Source organism: Macrobrachium rosenbergii, chromosome 16 (assembly GCF_040412425.1).
Source record: "Macrobrachium rosenbergii isolate ZJJX-2024 chromosome 16, ASM4041242v1, whole genome shotgun sequence".
NCBI classification, from domain to species: domain Eukaryota; kingdom Metazoa; phylum Arthropoda; class Malacostraca; order Decapoda; family Palaemonidae; genus Macrobrachium; species Macrobrachium rosenbergii.
Window position 1 is genome coordinate 29,736,370 of NC_089756.1, and position 21,668 is coordinate 29,758,037.

General features: G+C 36.9%; 1 protein-coding gene across 1 annotated transcript; it reads left to right on the forward strand.

Annotated features, from left to right (window-relative positions):
• The first annotated feature begins 9,825 nt into the window (after window positions 1–9,825).
• Lst8 (MTOR associated protein, LST8) lies at window positions 9,826–21,313 on the forward strand. The gene is made up of 6 exons (XM_067118758.1): window positions 9,826–10,117; window positions 11,627–11,841; window positions 13,471–13,621; window positions 15,718–15,920; window positions 16,775–16,917; window positions 18,352–21,313. The coding sequence occupies exons 1-6, from the start codon at window positions 9,998–10,000 to the stop codon at window positions 18,474–18,476; spliced, it is 957 nt and encodes a 318-aa protein (XP_066974859.1). The 5' UTR covers window positions 9,826–9,997; the 3' UTR covers window positions 18,477–21,313.
• The last annotated feature ends 355 nt before the right edge of the window (window positions 21,314–21,668 follow it).

The window sequence follows — 21,668 nt, forward strand, 5'->3', positions numbered from 1 at the left end:
TGGAATTTGGTTAGGATATAAATTAGGCATTTACGGCCTTGACAGAAAAATTATTGAAATTATTAGAAGCCTAGTGTTCAGTAATAGAAGAAAACTGAGGGGTGTAAATGTAAAACTCACTTTTCTGACAAACTATGTAATGTTTTGTTTAAAAAAAAGTAAGAGGTCTGGTAAGAAGAAAAATTATCATTGTAAAATTATGTTAATACTATGAAATAACTGTAAACCTGCATTAATGTATTTTTCTAATAATATATAAAAAAAAAATGCTTTAGGAAAGGGGTGGAGGATGAGAGGAGGAGGTATAATTCTAGAGTACTGGAGGCGAGGAATATAGGAAGACCTAAGAGGGGTCTGAATAGATTGCGGGAAAATGAACTGGAAAGATCCTCAGCATCCAAGATAGAATTGTATATTGCAGTTTGTGTGTAGGGGGTTCGATCGGCTGCAGATTGACCTTCTGTGCAGGAATGAATCAGCTCATGTTGTGCAAGTTTTCTGCGCGGTGGGTTCATCCATAGTTCCGCGGTGATGCTGTGAGCGTGGCAGTGATATTTGTCTTGTTTTTTTCTCGGGTGACACCCTACCCCAGTGCAAGCCTGATGTTGATGTAGCCTATATATATATATATATATATATATATATATATATATATATATATATATATATATATATATATATATAGATATATAGATATAGATATATATACATATATCCATATATATGTATGCGTATATATATATATATATATAACTAATATAACTTGAGGTTAATCACCAGACTACAATGTAATTATGTCCACTTGCTCTTCTGTACTAGAACTGGAGTGTATCCAGACACAACAAGGCGATGCAATGGAAAACTTTTCGCAACTCGTTTAACTGAAAATAATTATCTCCTTGATGACTGACCGACCAGCACTACTCAGATCACAGACACATTGTATATACTGTATATATATATATATATATATATATATATATATATATATATATATATATATATATACTGTATATATGTATGTTTATATAAAATTGCCTGAACGTACAATCATTCTAATGGTTGGCTGTAGATTAGCAAACATAAAACTTAGGAAGATTGTAAATTCAATGAAAATTATATCAGTAGACAAATTTAACCATGTCATTACGTATTATTATTATTATTATTATTATTATTATTATTATTATTATTATTTAGAAGATGAACCCTATTCATATGGAACAAGCCCACAGGGGTCATTAACTTGATATTTAAGCTTATGAAGAATATGGTGTTCATTTATTATATATGCATATATATATATATATATATATATATATATATATATATATATATATTATATACAGTATATTATAAATATTATATATATATAATATTTATAAATATATATTTTATATATTATATATACATATGTACATATATATCTATATATATATATATATATATATATATATATATATTGTATATATATGTGTGTGGATTATACTTTGCGTCAGAGAACTGAGTTACTTCAATTTTATATCCGTTTGATGGGCGCCTCAAATACCTGTCATACGCGAAACCCAAGGTCTGTAGCTAAAAGTCTACACAGACCCTGCACGAAGCCACTGAACTTAATCGACACTTTTCTCTCCTCGGGAGTTCAGAGAGGAGGAATTCGCCATTTATAGAGCATTCCCTTGGAAACAACGGGAACTCTTAAAGAGAGGGAATAGAAATTTTAAATCAAAAAACCTGAAATCTCCGAGCGGAATCTGAATAAAAGTGAAAACATTTCCCCCCGGGGGAAAACCGTTAACGGCGAGCCAAGTGATTTAAAGGAGAAATTCGGGAATTGGTTCCTTGTTTCCTGGAAAGTTTTGCGAAAAAAAAATTAATGGGAATTGATAATCAATACAAAACAAATCTATTCTGATGGTTCTATGGCTCCCGAATCGGAAAACCGAATAAAAAAAATTAACTCCATTCTAACTTTGATGGTCGAGGTCTTCGTATATACTCTATTTTCTCTTATTTCGTTCTTTCATCTTATTTATTTTATAATCGGTTTTAGAATCTGATGCGAGAGCGCTTTATTAAGAACAAGTAAAATATGTGCCGAAGTTTCTTTGTCGCAATCAAGTTTCATGTACAACGTATAATCAAGGCCACCGAAAATAGATCTATCTTTCGGTGGTCTCGGTATAATGCCGTATGAGCCGCCGCTTTAACCACGGCCTGGCCTATATCGTTGCCAGACGCATGATTATGGCTAACTTTAACCCTGACTAAAATAAAAACTACTGAGGCTAGAGGGCTGCAATTTGGTGCTTGATGATTGGAGGGTGGATGATCAGCATGCTGGCAGCCCTCTGGCCAATGTTTAAGATCTAAGGGCGGACAGAAAAAGTGCGGACAGAATAAAGTGCGGACGGGCAGACAAAGCCGGCACAATAGTTTTCTTTTCAGAAAACTAAAAATCATCTATTTGATTTCACGTCCGTTCCATTTTTTCTTTCATTGAATGCTATGTTGGTAAATCCTTAGTGAAAATTTAGTCTTCTGTTCCTTGCAAAACTTTTAACGCATTTCAGATTATCTTGCTTTCGGCGATTTTGTTGAATTCCGCGTACTGCCCTGACCTTTACACTGTGTTAAAATTATAGATCTGATCTGTTTAAAGACCTGGTGCATTAAACATATGGACTTAGATGACAGATATAGACAAACATGAACTGCACAGACATCAGTGCGGAACGAAAAACAAAAGACTGTACATCGATGCGTTTAATACCTCTGGAATAATTCATCTTCAGCGGAGCCTCGGTCTATGTACATTCATAAGAGGTGTACTTGTAATGGCAGTATTGACCTCTTAACTTCTCGATTTCTTCACAATCTTTTTTTTTATACTCTTTGTCATTACGAAGTCTTGAGTCCGAAACGAAGATCCAATGAAGAAACCTTAACTACCAGGGCGGAGAATCGAACCCGCGCGCACTGGGTTGGTGTAAGGTGTATACCTTGGGTTGGTGAGGTTAAAAAAACTAAATCACCTGTGATATGCGTATGAAAAATCGTCATATCTTCAAGCACAAACTTGGTGACAGACATTTCTGTAAAAAAAATTTAAAAACAGAACCTTTATGAAGACTGTAAAATAAAAAAAGATGAACGGTTAAAAGTCTCGGCGATTACTACATAACAATTTTCATTCCCACTCTCCAGGATGATATAACCCAGTGAACAAGAAGTTTTTTATATTCTCTCTCTTTTAACAAAAGGATGCCTCTATGGGACTGCTCCTACGTGTCCCTGGATACTGATGCCCCGGTGATGACCCTTCACTTGATAATGATTGTCATCCTCAGTCATCACCCTCGGAGGTGCAGCAGTGAGAAGCGTCATCCTTGAAAAGTTATCATCTCTCGTCTAACGCTCGGACAAAGACGGCCACCAGCTGGGGTCATAAAGAGGGCCAGATGTTGCAGAGAACTGCACTCGAACCATCTCCAAGAAAAGCCATAAACCTTCGGAGAAAATCTGCTTTATCTCTCTTCTTTCGAAGACGTTCGTTTGTCTTTCCTTCTTTCTTTCTTCGTACCTTTTTTAGTCCGGATACTTCAACTCAGTGGGAAATACCATCCACAAAGAGGCGAAAGTAGGAATTTCCTTGCTCAAAGATATTTCAACAATTCTGCAGTATTTAGCTTAATCTAGGTAAGGAAAACTGGAGCCCAATATTGTCAATAAAAAGGATTTCCATTTGTCAAGGGAAAAACAGTCGTTGTATCAACGAGAGATTACGTAGTATCGATCAAGATGTAAAAAGATGAAAGGTGAGTTACCGCGCAAGCTGCCGAGAGGATGGCTGTGCTCAATGACGTCACACGGCTCGCTTGGGTGTTGAGCGTTTATACGACATACTGGCGCCTCTTTGAGTTTATAGAATTGTTTTTAATATTATAATTATTTCTTTAGAAACTTACATACTTAGAATTGTTTTTAATATTATAATTATTTCTTTAGAAACTTACATACATTAGAACTGAAAACCAAAAGAAAAAGCACTTTGGAAGGAGGGGTGTTTAGGTTTAGTGGATGGAGTGTTTAGGTTTAGTGGATGGTGTGTTTAGGTTTAGTGAGGGTGTGTTCTGATTTCGTGGGAGTGTGTTTAGGTTTAGTGGGGGGATGAGTTTAGGTTTAGTGGGTGTGTGTTTAGGTTTGGTGAGGGATGTGTTTAGGCTTAGTGGGGGATGTGTTTAGGTTTAGTGGGGATTGTGTTTTGATTTAGGAGGTGGTTAGGTTTAGTGGGGGTGTGTTTAAATTTGGTGGGAGGTGTCTTTAGCTTTAGTGGGGACATGTGTTTAGGTTTATTGGAGTTGCATTTAGGTTTAGTGAGGGGTGTGTTTAGGTTTAGTGGGGTTGTGTTTAAGTTTAGTGGGGTTGTGTTTAGGTTTAGTGGGGGTGAGTTTAAGCACAGTGGGGGGTGCACTTAGGTTTACTGATGAGTGTGCTTTTAAGCTTTGTGGTTTGGTGTGTGTTTAGGTTTAGTGGAGGTGTGTTTAGGTTTAGTGGAGGATGTGTTTAGGTTTTGTGGGAGGTGTGTTTAGGTTTAGTAGTGGATGTGTTGAGGTTTTGTGGGAGATGTGTTTAGTTTAGTGTGGGTGTGTTTAGGCTTAGTTGGGATTGTGTTTACATTTAGTGGGGGTGCATTTAAGTTAAGTGGGGGGTGTGTGTTTAGGTTTAGTAGGGTTGTGTTTAGGTTTGGTGGGATGGGTGTTTAGATTTAGCAGACACGTGGTTAGGTTTAGTGGACAGTGTGTTAAAGTTAAGTAGGGGTGTGTTCTGGTTTGGTGGGGGTGTATTTAGGTTTGGTGGGAGGGATGTGTTTACAATTAGTGGGAGTGTGTTTTGGTTTAGTGGGTTGTGCTTAGCTTTAGTGGGGTGTTTCAGTTAAGTAGGGCATGTGTTTAGGTTTAGTGGGAGGTGCGTTTTGATTTAGAGGGTGTTTAGGTTTAGTGGGGGCTGTTTTCGGTTTAACGTGGACATGTTAATCAAAACCACACCACATGTTAATTCCTTTTTAAGGTAAATGATCAACTGTCAGAGTATCCGGGCAGCGCCTGCTTGGTCAAAGAATAATATATATATATATATATATATATATATATATATATATATATATATATATATATGATTAGCTATCATTTTCCATCTTCCTAACCCCCTGATAAAAGCAGGCTTATTTATATGCAAGAATCTCTCTCTCTCTTTCTCTCTCTCTCTCATTATCTTCCCCTTCCTTTACCAAACAAATAACTGGCTGTTTCATACACATGAAAATAATTCTAATAAAATTTTGCCCTCTCTCTCGCTTTCGTGTCGAATACCATTTTCTCTTTGCAGTTATTCTCAACAAACACGGGTCTAGGTCTAATTCCAATTTTGTCAATCTTAACCAGTGAACGTGGTTTACTTGCATTAGGAATCGAGTGGAAGATATTACCTACTGTATATTCTCTTTAATTGCCAGAATTATCCTTATAAACCTACGGTGCATTCAGTTATGCATAAAGCTCCCCCTCTCAATATGCTTTTTTGGGGCTTGGACCCGGCATGTTAGATAATATCCCGATGGCATGGAAGGATCAGCAGAAGGGGAGAAGACCGGTGGGTGGAAACAGAGAATAAGATGGGTAGATAATGTGTTATGAGATTTAAGAGAATTGGGAGTGGAGGAGGATCCTGAGAATAACTGGAGAGATGCAGCACTCAACAGGGGAACGTGGCGAGGTATCTGGTGCAAGCGGCCATGGGCCACCACGAGGCCCGAGAGCTACCGGAAACGCTCTCTCTCTCTCTCTCTCTCTCTCTCTCTCTCTCTCTCTCTCTCTCTCTCTCTGTCGAAAATAGCTGTTCCCTTCTTTTGCCCGACACATAATAGATAGGTCCATTTCATGCGCATGAAAGCAATTTTAATAAAATGTTCGCTTGTGTGTCTCTCGTGTTGACTAATATATTCCATTTGTTTTTATTCCTAATTATACATTATACACAAGCCTAGGCCTAATTTCAATCTCATCACTCTTAACCAGTCAAATATGGTTTGCTTGCATTAGGAATAGAACGGATGATACATTTGTGCACTTTAATTGACAGAAATATTCATGTAAGCCTACAGTTATTATATTTATCCACAATTTTCAATGGAGCAGGTGGACCCAACCAACTAGAATCAAGATGTCAAATACCTGTGTCAACAGTGGTGCTACCACGCAGAGGTCAACGTTGGTTCGGCATGGCATCATCCTTCAGTTTTCTTGCATTTGCAGGGCAATAATGAAGCAATTCATGCCCGAAGTTTCTTGCATAATCGCTTCGTTGAAAATGAACCGAAGACACTCTTGAGTTTTTTGGTGTTTGTATGGTCATTTCTTCTGCAGATTTCTGAACACGTTTTTTTGAGTTTTTTGGTGTTTATATGGTCACTTCTGCAGATTTCGGGCTCTTTAGTGAAACGACAAAAGCTAGCCATTTCACTTCCAACATTGCCCCTTTCTGTGTTACACCATCCATAAATAGCACATATCACCATGGCAATAACGCCTTAAATTCCAAAAACCCTAAGAATTGTCACAAATTCGCGAAAACTCCTGTCGGGTTATTATCACAAACAAGGGAAATAAGGTACTAATTTACTACTAAAAAAATCCACCGCTCTTTGAGCTAACCCCGGCCCACTGCTTACGTCACGACCATTCCTTGAAGCTGATTGGTTGGTAATGGTTCCGAAAAGATGGTTAATCTGTGGTTTTTAACATCTTTAATTTAGCAATGGTTGTTGTACTGAACTAAAACAAGCTCTGCTGATTATCAAAAGGAAACGTTGAATTATCCCCTGAAATAAAATCATAATACACGTCTCCCTAAAAATGGTAAAAAAAAGGAAAATATGAATGAAGTCAGGAGTGTTGCTGCACTATTGTTTTTCGTAAATGAAGTTCACCTGACTCCGGAGAGGGCACAAGTGAATGTCTGCGTTCGAATCGATGCACTTAAATCACAGGACAATAATCATTATCGTCTGATTTTGTCAAGCCTGTTCTCCATTTTAAATTTAAACACAAAGACTGTTTCAGAGCTAAGCAGACTGGTATTTCATATTGATTTTAGGAAATTTTTCTACATTTTATAATAGTCATTAAATCGATTTCATTGCAATCGTGTACACATTCGGTGGGATGACAAGCAGTGACTGCACTCTACAAAACCAGAGTATGCCTACGTTTAACTTAAAGTTTCAGTATGATAGGCTAGTCATACTGGATACAATTTGCTGGGAATTTCCTTCAAGGACATTATCCCCTTTCGAAATAACAGGGTCGTAAAAAATGACGTAGACCTATAATGTCCTATGTCTTTTTGTCGATTTACGTAGCTAATGACTTTGGATTATAGGCCTATCTTATATTCAGCCTTTTTATTTGCGGTTCATGTGGTGGTTATTCTGGTTTTTGTTCCTGCTGGTATCGTGCTTGTAGCGTCTAAGAATGCAGAATTAACATAGACCTATTCATTAGTGTAAAGAATTATCTGCCTACTATTGTTAATTGAAATTTAGTTATTTGTTTTACTCAAAAGTAATCTAGATCTTTATTAATATAGTCTACGCTAGAATATTCTCCTAACAAGAGAGAGAGAGAGAGAGAGAGAGAGAATTTGCTGAATCTTATGTACCCTTTTTTCCAACAGGGTAATCTACAAGAATGTCCCCAAAATCAAATGACTCATGGACTACAAGCCGACGTTTTTGGATCATCCCATACTTAACTTTTTCAGCTATCGTTTTTTTTTTTCTTATTTCGTTAAGTATTTCATTATGCCTTCCTACCATAGCCTTCATTTTCATAGAAATGCTACAGCAGCCTTATATTTGCTCATTACAGGAATATAATTTGTTACCCCTTTTGTAAATATATTTTCAATATAATTCATTGACAGCAGTTGGATAGTTATGTGTAAGGCTGAGACATCCCTATGATTGGTGCACGTGTGCCCACAAATTTTACTTTTATTCTCTGTGGTATAAGTGGCGTTACATTTACTATGGCCATCGACGCACGTACACATTTGCGTGTATATGCACGTGATTGTACGTGTACATTTCACCGTATGCATATACATCATATATCGTGCTGTCGGAGCTACTGTTAAGCTTCTCTGTTTCTAACAGATGCGGGTAGAAAACTATTTACAATAAGAAATTGACGTGTAGGCCTGTGCAATGTCATTGCCTCAAAATATAAAAATTTGGTGTAGGATTATACATATAAGGAACTGACGTGTAGGCCCATGTCCCGTCAGTACCTCAAAAAGAAATTGACGTGTAGGCCTATGTCCTGTCATTACCTCAACACAATGACGTATAGGCCTGAGATGTAGGCCTGATCTCACAGTGCAGGATCGCTTATGTAGGCCAACACCCATTTAAAAAAAAGAAGCAAAATGCTTGTGCATTTAAGTTGCGCATTGTAACAAAAAAAAGATGCACGGACAGAATGATCCAAGATCTCATAATAATATTTTATAACTTAATATATCTTTTATCGGAGGTACCAGTTACGGACTTCACAACTCCGGGAACTCAAGTCTGTGGTGTCATCATTAACGAAACGAAGTCAAATCCATACTGGTAATCAACTAATCATATGAACTGTTGGTGTGACGCCATTCCCCTTTCGAGATCTACAGTAGTTAATCACTAGCGTGCAGTGGGCGAGGCTTAGCTGCAAAAAACCTTGGCTTTTACTACAACTTGCCCAAAAGCTACCGTAACTCACTTTATCTTCATACATCTTGGTATCGATCATAAAACTGAAGAAAACCACCCCGGTGCTCAAGGGCTGTCGGGGAGCTGGAGTGAGGTTGATGAGGATCGAATTGGGGATGGGTCGGCAGGCCCTTATCGAAGCCAAAACCATCCTAGTAATTATGAAACAAAATTCCAAAATGATGACTAGTTCTATTAGCGTCAAGTTAGCTAGTTTTGGGATATAAGCCTCTGTAACAAGTCGGGAGACATGAATGCTGTATTCAGAATAGGAAAACACCATTTTGCATATGTATTCAGAATTCCTGAGGACATCATTCGTGTGTCTTACAGCGATGAAGCTATCGATAGCATTCAGCGAGCAGGAACACTGTAATCATAATTCAGACAATCAATCACACCACACTTGCTGAAGGAACTCAAATAGACAAACGTTCGACTGCGAAGCGTTTTGATGAGTTTTGAAGTTTTCAAGGACACAAGGTAGTAACAGTATATAATGGGGAAATAACAGCATATAAATGGAATCTACTGGGGAAGAAGTGCGGGAAAAGCTAATCATGGAAATGCAAGAAACAAAATAATGAAAGTATTTGGTCAGTGGTAATATATTTGGAACACGAAGATATGAGTAAAAAAATTTAAAGAAATGCCAAAGACTACAAAAATAAATAAACACAGAACGTGGGACCCGTGCACATAGTTATGGTATAAAGTGTGTTGCTTTTACAAGATATCTGAAAATGAGAAGAGATATATGGCAACATATTTGCTGCACAAACTATGAAATATCTCACAGCATGAAATATGGAACAGACATTTGGGTGACAGTATTCATTTGTCTACAGAAATGCTTAGAGGACATAAATACAGCATTGGACTAGAATAAAAAGAACATTATTCAACAATAAACGAGGATGATGCTCGTATGAAGATAGCACGAAAGAATTCAACACAGAAAACGAAATAAACGCCAAGTTAGCAAAGTGAGGTGCCGTTACATAGGGAGAGTCTTTCTCCTGCAACTAAGTTGCTGTGTTGACAAACTGTGAAGTATTCGTCGGCGAGTGACCTTAAACACCATTAATCATTGTACCGCAAGCGACTTTCAAGCACCTGGCAGCGAGCACCGCCATACACACGCATTCAAAGTGAAGCCAGGTCAAATTAATCGCACAAGAAATGTCGTGTGAAGAGGCGGGCGACCAAGTCATCTTGGCTACGGCAAGTTACGACCACACCATCAAGTTGTGGCAGGCCCACAGTGGCATTTGCCAGCGGACTCTCCAACATGCCGAGTCTGTATCCTTTTTTGCAACTCACTTTCACTTTGTTTCACTTTGTTTCACTCTGTTTGGTTTCGTGTGCAGCCACCCTCCACGGGGATAATTCCCCCCCCCCTGGCGGGCTCGTGTACGATTTCAAGATAAGGTGCTGCTTATATATTTTATAATTGGCTTTCAGTGTTTTCTCGTCCGTATCGTAAGCTCCTGCAGGATAGGAGAGTCTTTAGGTCCTCGATGGAAAGGAAAATGAAGGTAGATATTGTGGGCAGGCTAGCCAGGAATATAGCCTAACCAGACTGAAACCTTTGCCTAACCTGGCCTTTGCAACCCCCCCCCCCCGTAAAAAAAGTAATCCATATGCTATGTATAAAGATCGTACACATTCACAGTTGATCCCTGATCCCCGTTTCCTGTTGAGAGCAACCAGATTTGCTGAACAGCAGCACCAATATGCTGTTTAAATGTGCCTGGCTGTCGAACCTCTCAGTGCCAGAGGTCCTTTATTCCTCAGACCGTTGGACTGTAGAACAGTCTCCCTGAGGGTGTTGTGCAATTGTCATTTCAAAAGTTCAGTTGAATTGCAATGCGTTACTACCGTAATGTTATTCTCCTTGCATTTTAATACATTTTTACCTTTTTGCTAATTTATTTTTTCTTTTAGCAGGTGAGATCTCTTCTTTCCCTACTATTTCCCACTATACCTTCTGTTACTTCTTTCGAATGAACACCGCATTGTGTGGAGGCTTGAATTTCAAGTAAATGCCCCCTTTGGGCTTGTTCCATATGAATAGGGTTATCGTCTGAAAATAATAATAATAAATGTCAAGTTTACGTTGCTCTTTTCTTTTGGGGTCAGTTCTCAACTGGGCTCTGAAATGTGACATTGTACAGTCTTTTATTGTTTTTGTGATTATTGGCAGTTCAGTAAGTTAGGAGTACTGTAGTAATGGTCATTACATTTGATTTTGTTTCTCTAGCAGTGACCTGTATCTGTATGGTATAGGCTTTAAGGAAGGTTTCAAGTTCGTCATGTTATAGCATAATCTCTGCATGTGTACGTGCGTTACTTGTGTTCATATTCTAGATGATCTAGATAATTTTTTTTTTACTCGGTCATCTTTTGGCTTGCGCGGGACATTTATGGCTATCAGAATGGAGGTAAATACTTAAAAAATAGAGTTTGTTATTATAATTTCTATTTTATCAAATCAATACATACATTGATGCAACTCAGAATGACTCTTCCCTAGTAGGCTGCTTGTGAAATTATTCAAGTAGCCAAAAAGGAGCTATGGATGTTTTATTCAGCCAGAACCCTCTAAATCTTGACATTCAGAATATTTCAGCACTATTCTTAACACAACTTTCTAACAGTATTACCTCTACTTTAGATCAAAGTGAATATGTAATCCCATCTGTACTTTTGATTGATTACTCTAAAACCAGTCTATTATAAACATTCATTACGAAGCTTAAATATTGCTGTTTCCAATACTATGTTGCCTTCCTTAACGTTCTTGAGCAGCAAGTCAATGCCATGGAGATAACACCAGATCGTCAGTTATTAGCAGCTGCTGGTTACCAACACATTCGTATGTATGATATAAATTCATCAGCTCCAAACCCAGTCATTAACTATGAAGGTATTAGCAAGAATGTGACAGCAGTTGGCTTCCAAGAAGATGGAAAGTGGATGTATACAGGAGGAGAGGACTGTACAGCTAAGATTTGGGATCTAAGGTATTCTGTCAATACTGTATATAATATGTTAGTTTTTTGTTGTGTACAAGTCTATACTACTGTGTTCTTTGTGTTTGTAAGGTTTGATAATGAAAGAAATGGTGTAGTGCTATAATATTTGGTACTATGTGGCATTTAGAAGGCAGCTGTCTCGAGCACTCGTCACTTTTGTGCCCCCAAGCACTGGGTATTGGAACCTTTCAATATTAATGTATGGCACGTAGTTAGATATTGTATATATGGCCTGATCTTGTGCCACTGTCAGCATTCATTCTGTTTCCTTCATCATTATTATTATTATTATTATATTATTATTATTATTATTATTATTATTATTATTAATATTTAGTTTGAAAATACATTTGATTTCAGTTTACTTACAAAGCTTCATAAAAATCATAAAAATATCTACTTCACCCAAGCACATACATTCTTCCATATCCATATTAATATTCATTGTGCCATCTCTGCTTTTCCACGTACCCTCCAACCTTACTGTTACGTACTCATGTGTACTTCAGTTTTCTCCCTCTCCAAACACTAGTTGCTGCAGTTTTTCCTCACTGTGTCCAATCAGTATTATACCATACACAAACATCAACCATTCCATGCTCCATTTATGAGTCAATTTCTTATGCACAATTTTGCAGCTAAATCTGCTGTCCTTTGTCTTCTTGCATCACTACGTCCATGAATATATTGAGCAGTCATGGAAACATGTCTTCTGTAAAATGCATCCTCAACTCCCTTCACATTATGTTTTTCAAGCTTCCTGTATGTCGCTTGGAGCTTTTTCATTTTTCTTTCAAACTGCTCATCTAATAGTTGTATTAAAAGCATTACACCCTCATCCTCAACTAACCCTGCACTGTTCTTTCTCTGTCAATCCCTCTGTCGTCTACCTTCCATTCTCAGCCAAATTTCTACCATACAGCTTCCCTTGGTATTCCAAGTAATATTATGCCCTCCTAATTCTTACTGTTGTCTTTGTTGCTTGCACTTTTATGTAAAAGAACAATTATTCTTGTCACCCGCTCCTTTACAACCGTTTCCTTATCCAGACATATCTTAAAAACCCTGGTCATCCAATCAGTCACACTATCTTCACCATACCACTGCATCTCTTGTATTCCCATCAGTCCTGGTGTCATTCCATACTTCAGTTTCTCAATTCCCCTTCCTATGACCTCAACATCACCTTCACAAGCAGTCTCAGGCTTCCTCCAAACATTTCTACCCTACTCCATATTTTGTCCATTTTTTCTTACATGGCCTTCTCACCTTGTGTATATTGTATGATAAAGGGTGGAGTGAAGTATTTCATAATTTAACTTGTAAGTATTTACCAGCACATTCAGAGATTGTTTTACACCTCTGCCTCAAAATGGATAGATGGAGTTGCTTTTTATTTAAGTCTCAAGGCTATATATGAGCTTTTCAGTCGAGAAACATGCCAAGTGCCATTTTTAGAATATAATAAATTAAATTAAAAGATACCGTGACCTAGGATGGCGCTTGGCATGTTTCTCGACTGATAGCCTCATATGTATTAATGAATTTCATCCTAAAAATACAAAGAACAAGGGAAACTTGCTTGAAGAGGTTTTTCATATCAAATCTTATTTTTAGATCCCGGAATTTACATGTGTCAAGAATATTCCAGTTGAATGCTCCCGTGAATTGCGCTTGCTTACACCCAAACCAAGCTGAATTGTTCGTTGGAGATCAGTCAGGTGTAATACATATTTGGGATGTCAAAACAGAGAATAATGAACAGCTGGTAAGTTTTTATTTTTTTACACTGAACTCTTTGACATTCATTGAAGCAATTGCCATTCCTTAAATTACAAAGAGTTTACTTTAAATGTTTCACATCCTATGATTTTTGTTTCTTATAACCCTTGGAGCAATACGTGCAGCAACGATCAGCAAAAGTAGTAACATGTATTCATATCAGACAAACCATTGCCTTAGATAGCCTTTTGCGTTGGTGTTAAGTGTTGAATGCATGCCTACACTTACTCAGATCAGTGAATTATGCAATAAGGACTTTTCATCTTGATAAGAGTGAAAACTCTTGTGTCCCACACTTTGCCCTATCAGTGGGAAGACTTCAGGAGCTCTCCTTTTAGCTCTCTATTAGCTCAGTAATATCCTCTGTGTTTCCCTTTTTGAGCTTGACCTCATGCAACAGCTTGATGAAATCCACAGGGAGAATTGTTGATATTTGTATTGCAGTATACCGAAATACATAATCACTGTAGAACTTACTGAAAGTCTTAAAACAAAGCACTTCGTAGCAACTACACTCCAAGTTTTTGTGAACTCTAGGGCACTTTAAACCATAGAAAAGCCCACAACTCAGCACCCATGTTAAAAACTGCACGCTTAGGAAGGAAAGGGGGTTGAAAAAGAAGTTACTGTTCTTCACAAAATGCCATGCATATCTGAAAACAACAAATGAATGAGTATTTCCCCAATATTTCAAAAGGGGATACTGATGGTTTCCTTCACACATATGCTCACTCATCACACAATAAATCGAACAAACATTAATGAAAATAATGAGACAGTAAAGAAAGCTACTTACAGGAAGGCAGCTGGCACATAGAGCAATATTAACACAAAGATGATCAAGGAGAAAGAGGCTGAGGTGGGAATATGTACTACAAAGTTGCACAACAGACTGAGTGTCGAGTATAGGAGTGGGTCTGGCCAGGTGGAAAAAATAAGTACACCTTAGTTTAACCAGACCACTGAGCTGATTAGCAGCTCTCCTAGGGCTGGCCCAAAGGATTAGACTTATTTTACGTGGCTAAGAACCAATTGGTTACCTAGCAACAGGACCTACAGCTTATTGTGGAATCCGAACCACATTATAGCGAGAAATGAATTTCTGTCACCGGAAATAAATTCCTCTAGTTCTTCATTGGCCGGCCAGAGAATCAAACGCAGGCCCAGCAAAGTGCTAGCCGAGAACGATATCGACAGGTCCAACGAGGAACTTTGGCCAGGTGGAGCGTATGTGCTCTGTCAGTATGTAAGTTTAGCGTGACTGCAGTTAGCTTTACATGGTATAAAGCATCTAGTGTTAATTAGTTGTAATGAACAGACTAAAATTGTACATATATGTGTACATATGGATGTCTCAGGATCTTGTCTGAGCCCGTAGTTATGATACATAATGTACGTTGCATCTAGTTTCCCCTCTCTTGCTCTCTCTCTCGCACACATTTATTTTTCTAAAAAGTTGTGCACAGCATAGTGCCAATATGTTAGCAAAATAACTGACCACAGTAGAAATGCAAAGTTACTTATCATCAAAATGATCTTATGATTTGGGAACTCATACCCCTGTTGTTTGGGTTCTCGTATCCATTCTGACCCTCTTCCAGTTTTTCAAACTGGGTTCTAGTCCATCTCTCCCTTGGATCCTTGGCTTCCATACACCTGTGCCCAGAGCCCCTTTGTTCTCAGGCCTTTCTCAAATTGTAAGAGCATCAACATCTCAGCATTACTCCTTCCTGAGCCCACATTCAGGATAGGTAAGTCTAATTGCCTTCCTCCTAGCTCCACAGCTAGTTCATACTACTGTACCTTAAGAATGATTCAGTTACTACTGAGGTCTGAGGGACTGTCAGCGCATGCACCGACCTACCTAAGCCACCCAGTCATCTTTTTTCCTCTATAAGTGAGTTGAGGTGTCTGGGATTTACTCATGTCACACGATTAGGCGAAGTTAAAGAACATGGACTTGTAGTGCTAAAATTAATTTTTTTCAATGAAAATTTACTTATTTCCAGGGAGTATCATAAGATGATATGCAAATTCTAATGAAGAAGAAAACTTTTGTATCATCACAAGTGAACTATTCAGATTCCAGAACCAGAGGCCAGCATACAAAGCATTGCAATTGATCCTGAAGGAACTTACATGGCAGCTGTTAATAACAAGGGAAAAGTTTATGTATGGCGGCTATCTGGAGGGACAGGGGATACTCCCATCACCCTTACACCAGCTCGATCCATTGTTGCGCACAACACATACGCTTTGAAAGTGAAATTTAGTCCTGATTCTACGTGAGTATTGCCATATATTTTTTTTTTTTGTAGCAAATTAAGACCTAGGTTAAGTTTCAATTTTACTGGGTTAAGGTGTTTCATAAAAGTTGCTATAGAGAATGTTCAAAATCTAGTGGATAGATTCCATGGGCTCATGAAATTTGTTTTGAGTGATTGTTGATACAATCATGTGACTCAGGCCGAGCCAGTGAGCTATGGTAGCAATCTTTTCACCTTTTTCTTGGCATTTTGTCATTGCCACCAAATTTTCCAACAGAATAACGTTATGCTTGCTATTACTAGCACTAGAAACTTTCTTGGAAGCCGTGGCAATATTATTCAAGGCGCAAATTCAATGTAAATAAGACACTGAACGTAACATGCTTGTGAGCCATGAGCACACATTTGACTCAGCTGCCAAGAACTAGTGCTAACAGAAGGCAGAACACTGGAACTAGAACGTCGTGCACTACAATAATGTTTTTTTAATATTCTTAAGTTTTTAAATGGTTTTGTTCTGAGTATGATTAATAGAGCCAGTGGTCTGTCGGATAATGGCGAAATCCGAATAATGGCAAGTAAAAAAATCTAGGGTTGTTGTCAATACTACATAACTGTAAACATTCAGTATACTTATAAACAATACCCATCATACTTTAAACTGAAAACTTTATGCAAAAGACAATTACCTTGTGCTATTGTTCAAATGTCTTTTTTTTTTTTCCTTTGCATATTAACAGTGTATTTTGGTCTGTTGTGTTGAGTTTAAAATTACAGAAAATAAGCCAGATTATTAAAGTAGAGAATTGCCTTGTTTGCATTTAAAAAATTTTGTTATATTTTAGTACAGTACCTGTGTTCATAATTTGCAGAATGATGATAACAACCTCTGCTGATCACACGGCACGAATCTGGAAAACTGCAGATTTCCAGCAGATGACAGAACTCCGTGATAGCAACCAAAGATGGGTTTGGGATGTTGCCTTTTCTGCAGATTCTCAACATGTGATAACAGGTAACATTCCCTACCTATTTACCATGTAATACGTAACAGACACTTTGTAGGTCTGGCTTGTCGGACAAGTAGTAACAAAGTCTGTTAAGTAATAAAAAGATTTATCTAGAAACAGTAGAGTAGAAAAAATAATCAGAATATGGTAGCTGACAAGAACAAAGTCAGTTAACTTGATGCACCCCTGTTTATATTTTGATTTTGGCGTTTTAGAATCACTGAGCCACCAGAATACTTTCTTGTGGATTTATAAAACAAGCATTTCTCCAAAAAGAAAGGTGAGGAAAGTTCATGGTGCACCATATATGATGAAGTTAAGTCTGCAGGTTACAGTCAACTGACAATTACGGTAACAAATATCACCTTTAGGTGTAAACACAGGCTGCTGTGGTCATGCCATGTATGTACTAAATGAGATTTACCAGATACAAGAGTCATCTTCTTTTGTTTCCCATCACAGAGTTAATATGAAACAGTGAAATAGAGCTAAATGAAGAGAATCAAATAAGTTTTGTCTTGATATGAAAACATTTTATCATTTGCTATACAGTATTAGTAACTAGTACACTGTAGTTCACAGCTGTCAGTAGCTATTATGTAACAACACATAGCAAACGTTTTTTCTTCATACATAATAATCGTAATCATCCATTATCTATGTAATAAACAACTAGCTTCAAATTTTATGAATCCTAATTGTTAGGTAACAGCCATTATGTTTGTTTAAGGAATATTGCTTTTTGTTATTTATTGTCAGCTCCCTGAATTTGTCCACAGCTCCTTCAGTAACCTCCAACATGGTTGCATTATTATTGACGTCCTTTACTTTATACAATATTTCACTTTTATGTGTTAACATTGTAAATTATCTCTTAATGTGCTGAAATTGCATTATTAGTAGTAGAATGTGTTTGTGTGTTTGTGTGTGTCAAAGCCTGTTTATTGTGTATTGATCTAGCTTGAAAACAGGTTTGCCATATTTTAAAATTTTATTTAGAAATGTTATGGCATTACATTTTCAGATGTTTTGTGGTTGTATTGTTAGGTTTCTCATAATCAAATGCTACTGTCTTGCTTGTGATGACCACTTGCTAGGTAACGATTATTCTTTTAAACCATATTCCTGATTTCAGGAAGGTTAATTATTTTATATTATTTTACTGTAAGAAAGTCTGTGCAGTACAGTTTATTTAAGGCTCAGTCTATCAGAATTAATACCTGCACAATCATCACCGACTTACGGCAGGAATCGACTTACAGCATGTTGCTCGAACGGAACCCATGCCATAAGTCAGGGACTGTCTGTACGATAATATTAAATATAGTTTAACTTTATATTACACGTTCTGTATTACATGTATCATAACACACACATGTTACGGCATATCTGTGCCCGTCAATATAATATGCTAATCTACTTTCTAATTTATGTTGTAGGTTCCTCGGATAACTTGGCACGCCTTTGGTCAGTGGAAACTGGTGAAGTTAAAAGGGAGTACTCTGGCCATCAAAAAGCTGTTTCAGCCATAGCTTTTAGAGATGTGCTTTTTCCTTGTTCGTAGCATACAAACCTACTTACGCCATATGTAAATAGCATTTTTGTATCACATATCAAACTTTTTTAAAGATTATTCTCAAAGAAAAGTACGCAAACAGTAATTTTTCTATGTAATTACAATAGCACTCTGATTTAGAGTTATTTCAATGAAAATTTTATCTCTAGAAAATTAACCAATGTTATTTTAATTGTAGATCATGGCAGTTTTATTTTGGTGATAGCTTGTGGGTGTATTCTTTTTTATTACCCAAATACTTTGGAATTTGTTATGATACAAACAATTAATAGAGTTGACAACTACAAGTTTATTTCTAGATCTAGTTGTCAGTTGTCCCTATCATTAAACACTAATATACCATATATATTACTGATAACATCCAGTAGGTGGAAACATCAGAATTCTAATTATTTTATAAACTAATTATTTAGTAAGTTGTCACTGGTCTGGCAGATCCATTTATGATACAGTAGCCTTTTACTGTTGAATCTTGGGATACCCAGCCTCTGTGGCATATTTTTAGTTTAGCAATATTTGCTAAGTATATTTAAAAAAATTATGATTTTATTTTACAGTATTTAAATTTTCTTTTGTTTATATAAAATTAAGAAAACCAATTTACTGGAATTGGAGTTTTTTTATAGTGGTTTGTTTAACTAGTACACTCCATAGAATATAAAGAACTGACAGAGAACGTATTTTCCCATTTTAGGAAAATTTTTATTATCTTCTGTACACAAAGAATTCTTTTAATTATTGCTTGAGTGATGCACCTTTCCAGTTGGTGATGGTATTTTGTTTATCATTCCCCAGTATCCTTCAGGGTACTCGAAAGTTGTTGCGAATCACAGTTTTGAGAATAATACCTAACCTTTCAGGAGAATTAGGGTTCAGTTCATACAAGTCATCAGACCATTTTTTGTATAACATGCAATAAATAATGTTGTAGTACATATTTGCAGTGTCTCTCAATTCTTTATTCATTGTTTTTTCAAAATATACATCCATATATATTTTAAATATAAAACATTTCTGTTCAGCACAGTACAGCACTAGCAGCATTTCCACAGGTTTGCGTTGAATGTCTTGACTAATTTTCTGTTATGGCTTTCATGGTGCTGTTTGTGATAGTAGGAAAAGAAACTTTTTGGTATGCAACATTTCCTCAATAGTTTATATGTGTATTAGAAAGTTTACAGTATGCAAAGCAGTGTAATGGGTTAAAGAGAGAGAATAGCTGGTGGCAGGAATATTTCTTAATGTTATTCTGTTTTACTCTCTTCCTGTCATTATTCGTGTAGTTCGAAGTGTGATCAAACTGCTCTTATACTCTTATCCTTCCTGGATTTTTGTTGAGGTTTTTAGTAAGAAAAAGCTTCCAACAAGCATAGAGAGGTGAGGAATGTTTTGAACAAAGATTGTGGCTAGGCTCAAGTGTCCAATGATACTTGGCTGCAGTGTTTACTACAGTAGCTACCAGGTGCTCAGTGAAACTTCTGAAAAGTAAGTGTTTTGCCTTTGTAATAGGAGAGAGCGATGTGCATTAGTGTAAGTTGTTGATTAAGTGACATATTTTTCATCATCTGATGATCTTTTTAATACACGAAAGATACCATTGGAAATCCTTGCAACCATAGTAAAGAAATATCCATCCACCATTCCGAAATCTCCAGCCCTTTCTTCAACATTGCCAGCTAACATGAAGGCATATCAAGTTATCATTGACACTAACCGATAGTTACATGCATTGAAGTTAGTAAATACGGTTTTGGAAGTATGCTGTACAAAACTCACTGGTGCATAGGAAGAGAAAGAATTTGGTGGTACATAAAAGTTGTACTGTACAGTATGGATACTTGGTTTTTAATGATCCAGTGTTGTTGTTCCAGGTTCACAGTTGACTGTGACAAATTAAAGCTTTTAGTTTTGTTTGTCAATAAACAGTTGCTAAGAGATTTAGTGGCTTTTTTTTTTTTTTTAGTTAGGAAACCAATGTTATCAGACATGTTTTTTTAAATAAGCCCATTGGGATAGGAACCTTAATGCCTACGCCTAACACAGCCCTGATTGAAACAAGAAGAAGAGGTATGAAGTGAAAGAAAAAACAATGGTTGATTATAATGGAAGAGCAATATATTTTCTTCATGAAGGATGGAAGAATCAGGGGAAAATGGATGTTGCAGAGAATTCCAAAGCCTGTCAGTAGAGCGGAGTAGTCACCAAGCTATGCAGTTCAAGGATTACAAATTTCAAGAAAGTAAGTGGAGGGGCTAACTTTACGGATGTTTTGCGACTTCATCGAAGCAGGAACTCTTTCCTTGATCTCACAAGAGATCAGAATAGTACCTAAAGAAATATAAGAGACAACAGGGCTACCTTGTGGTGTAGAGAAAGGTAATTCATGGAAGAGACAATGGATTACAGAAATTGTCATTGAGTCAGTCCTTAAAGAATGGAAACAAAAAGATGAATCACCCCATAAGTAAGACCAGGATTCCAAAAAGGGATTGAGAAGACTATCTTTACAGCTTTAATAACAAATATGTGATATGTAGACAAGTAATGTAGTAATTATTTATTATATATGCCAATTGAAAATGTGAGCTTTTGCCAAGAAAATGTGAAGTAACCTGAACACAAAATGTTCATAAATGTTGGGGATGGAATTATATTGTCATCAACCAGAATTGAAAAATTTTTATTATAGAAGAGTGAGAATTAGGTAATCCATTTTTTTATTTTAAACTAAGTACTGTACTTTGTATAACATGGTATACAATACTGCAATGTCAGGTATTACTGACAGTTTATAACTGGTGGGTTTTCAATAAACTTGATAAGAATTCTTGTGTATCTTTGCAACATTTATAAGGTACCTTGTATTTTACTCATGTTATACTCCATTTCTTGATAAAGGTTTAGTAGTATTTCACAGTATTATTAGTACTTATTTATGTTGTCAAGCCATACAGACAGCACTTTGGCTATTCTTAGTGTGCTTCACCCTCTTATTGAGAGAATGCCTTCTTGAAGTCACATGGCCTCTCCGTGGAATGTAATAGTGAATATTGGAGTCTTGAGATTGGCAAGAGGGCTCTCAAACAGGAATCGCTTTACCCCATAATTAATTCTAATGTCCCCGTATAATCTGTTTTTCTTATTATTACTTCAGTCAATCTCAGATTTTATCAGCGTTTT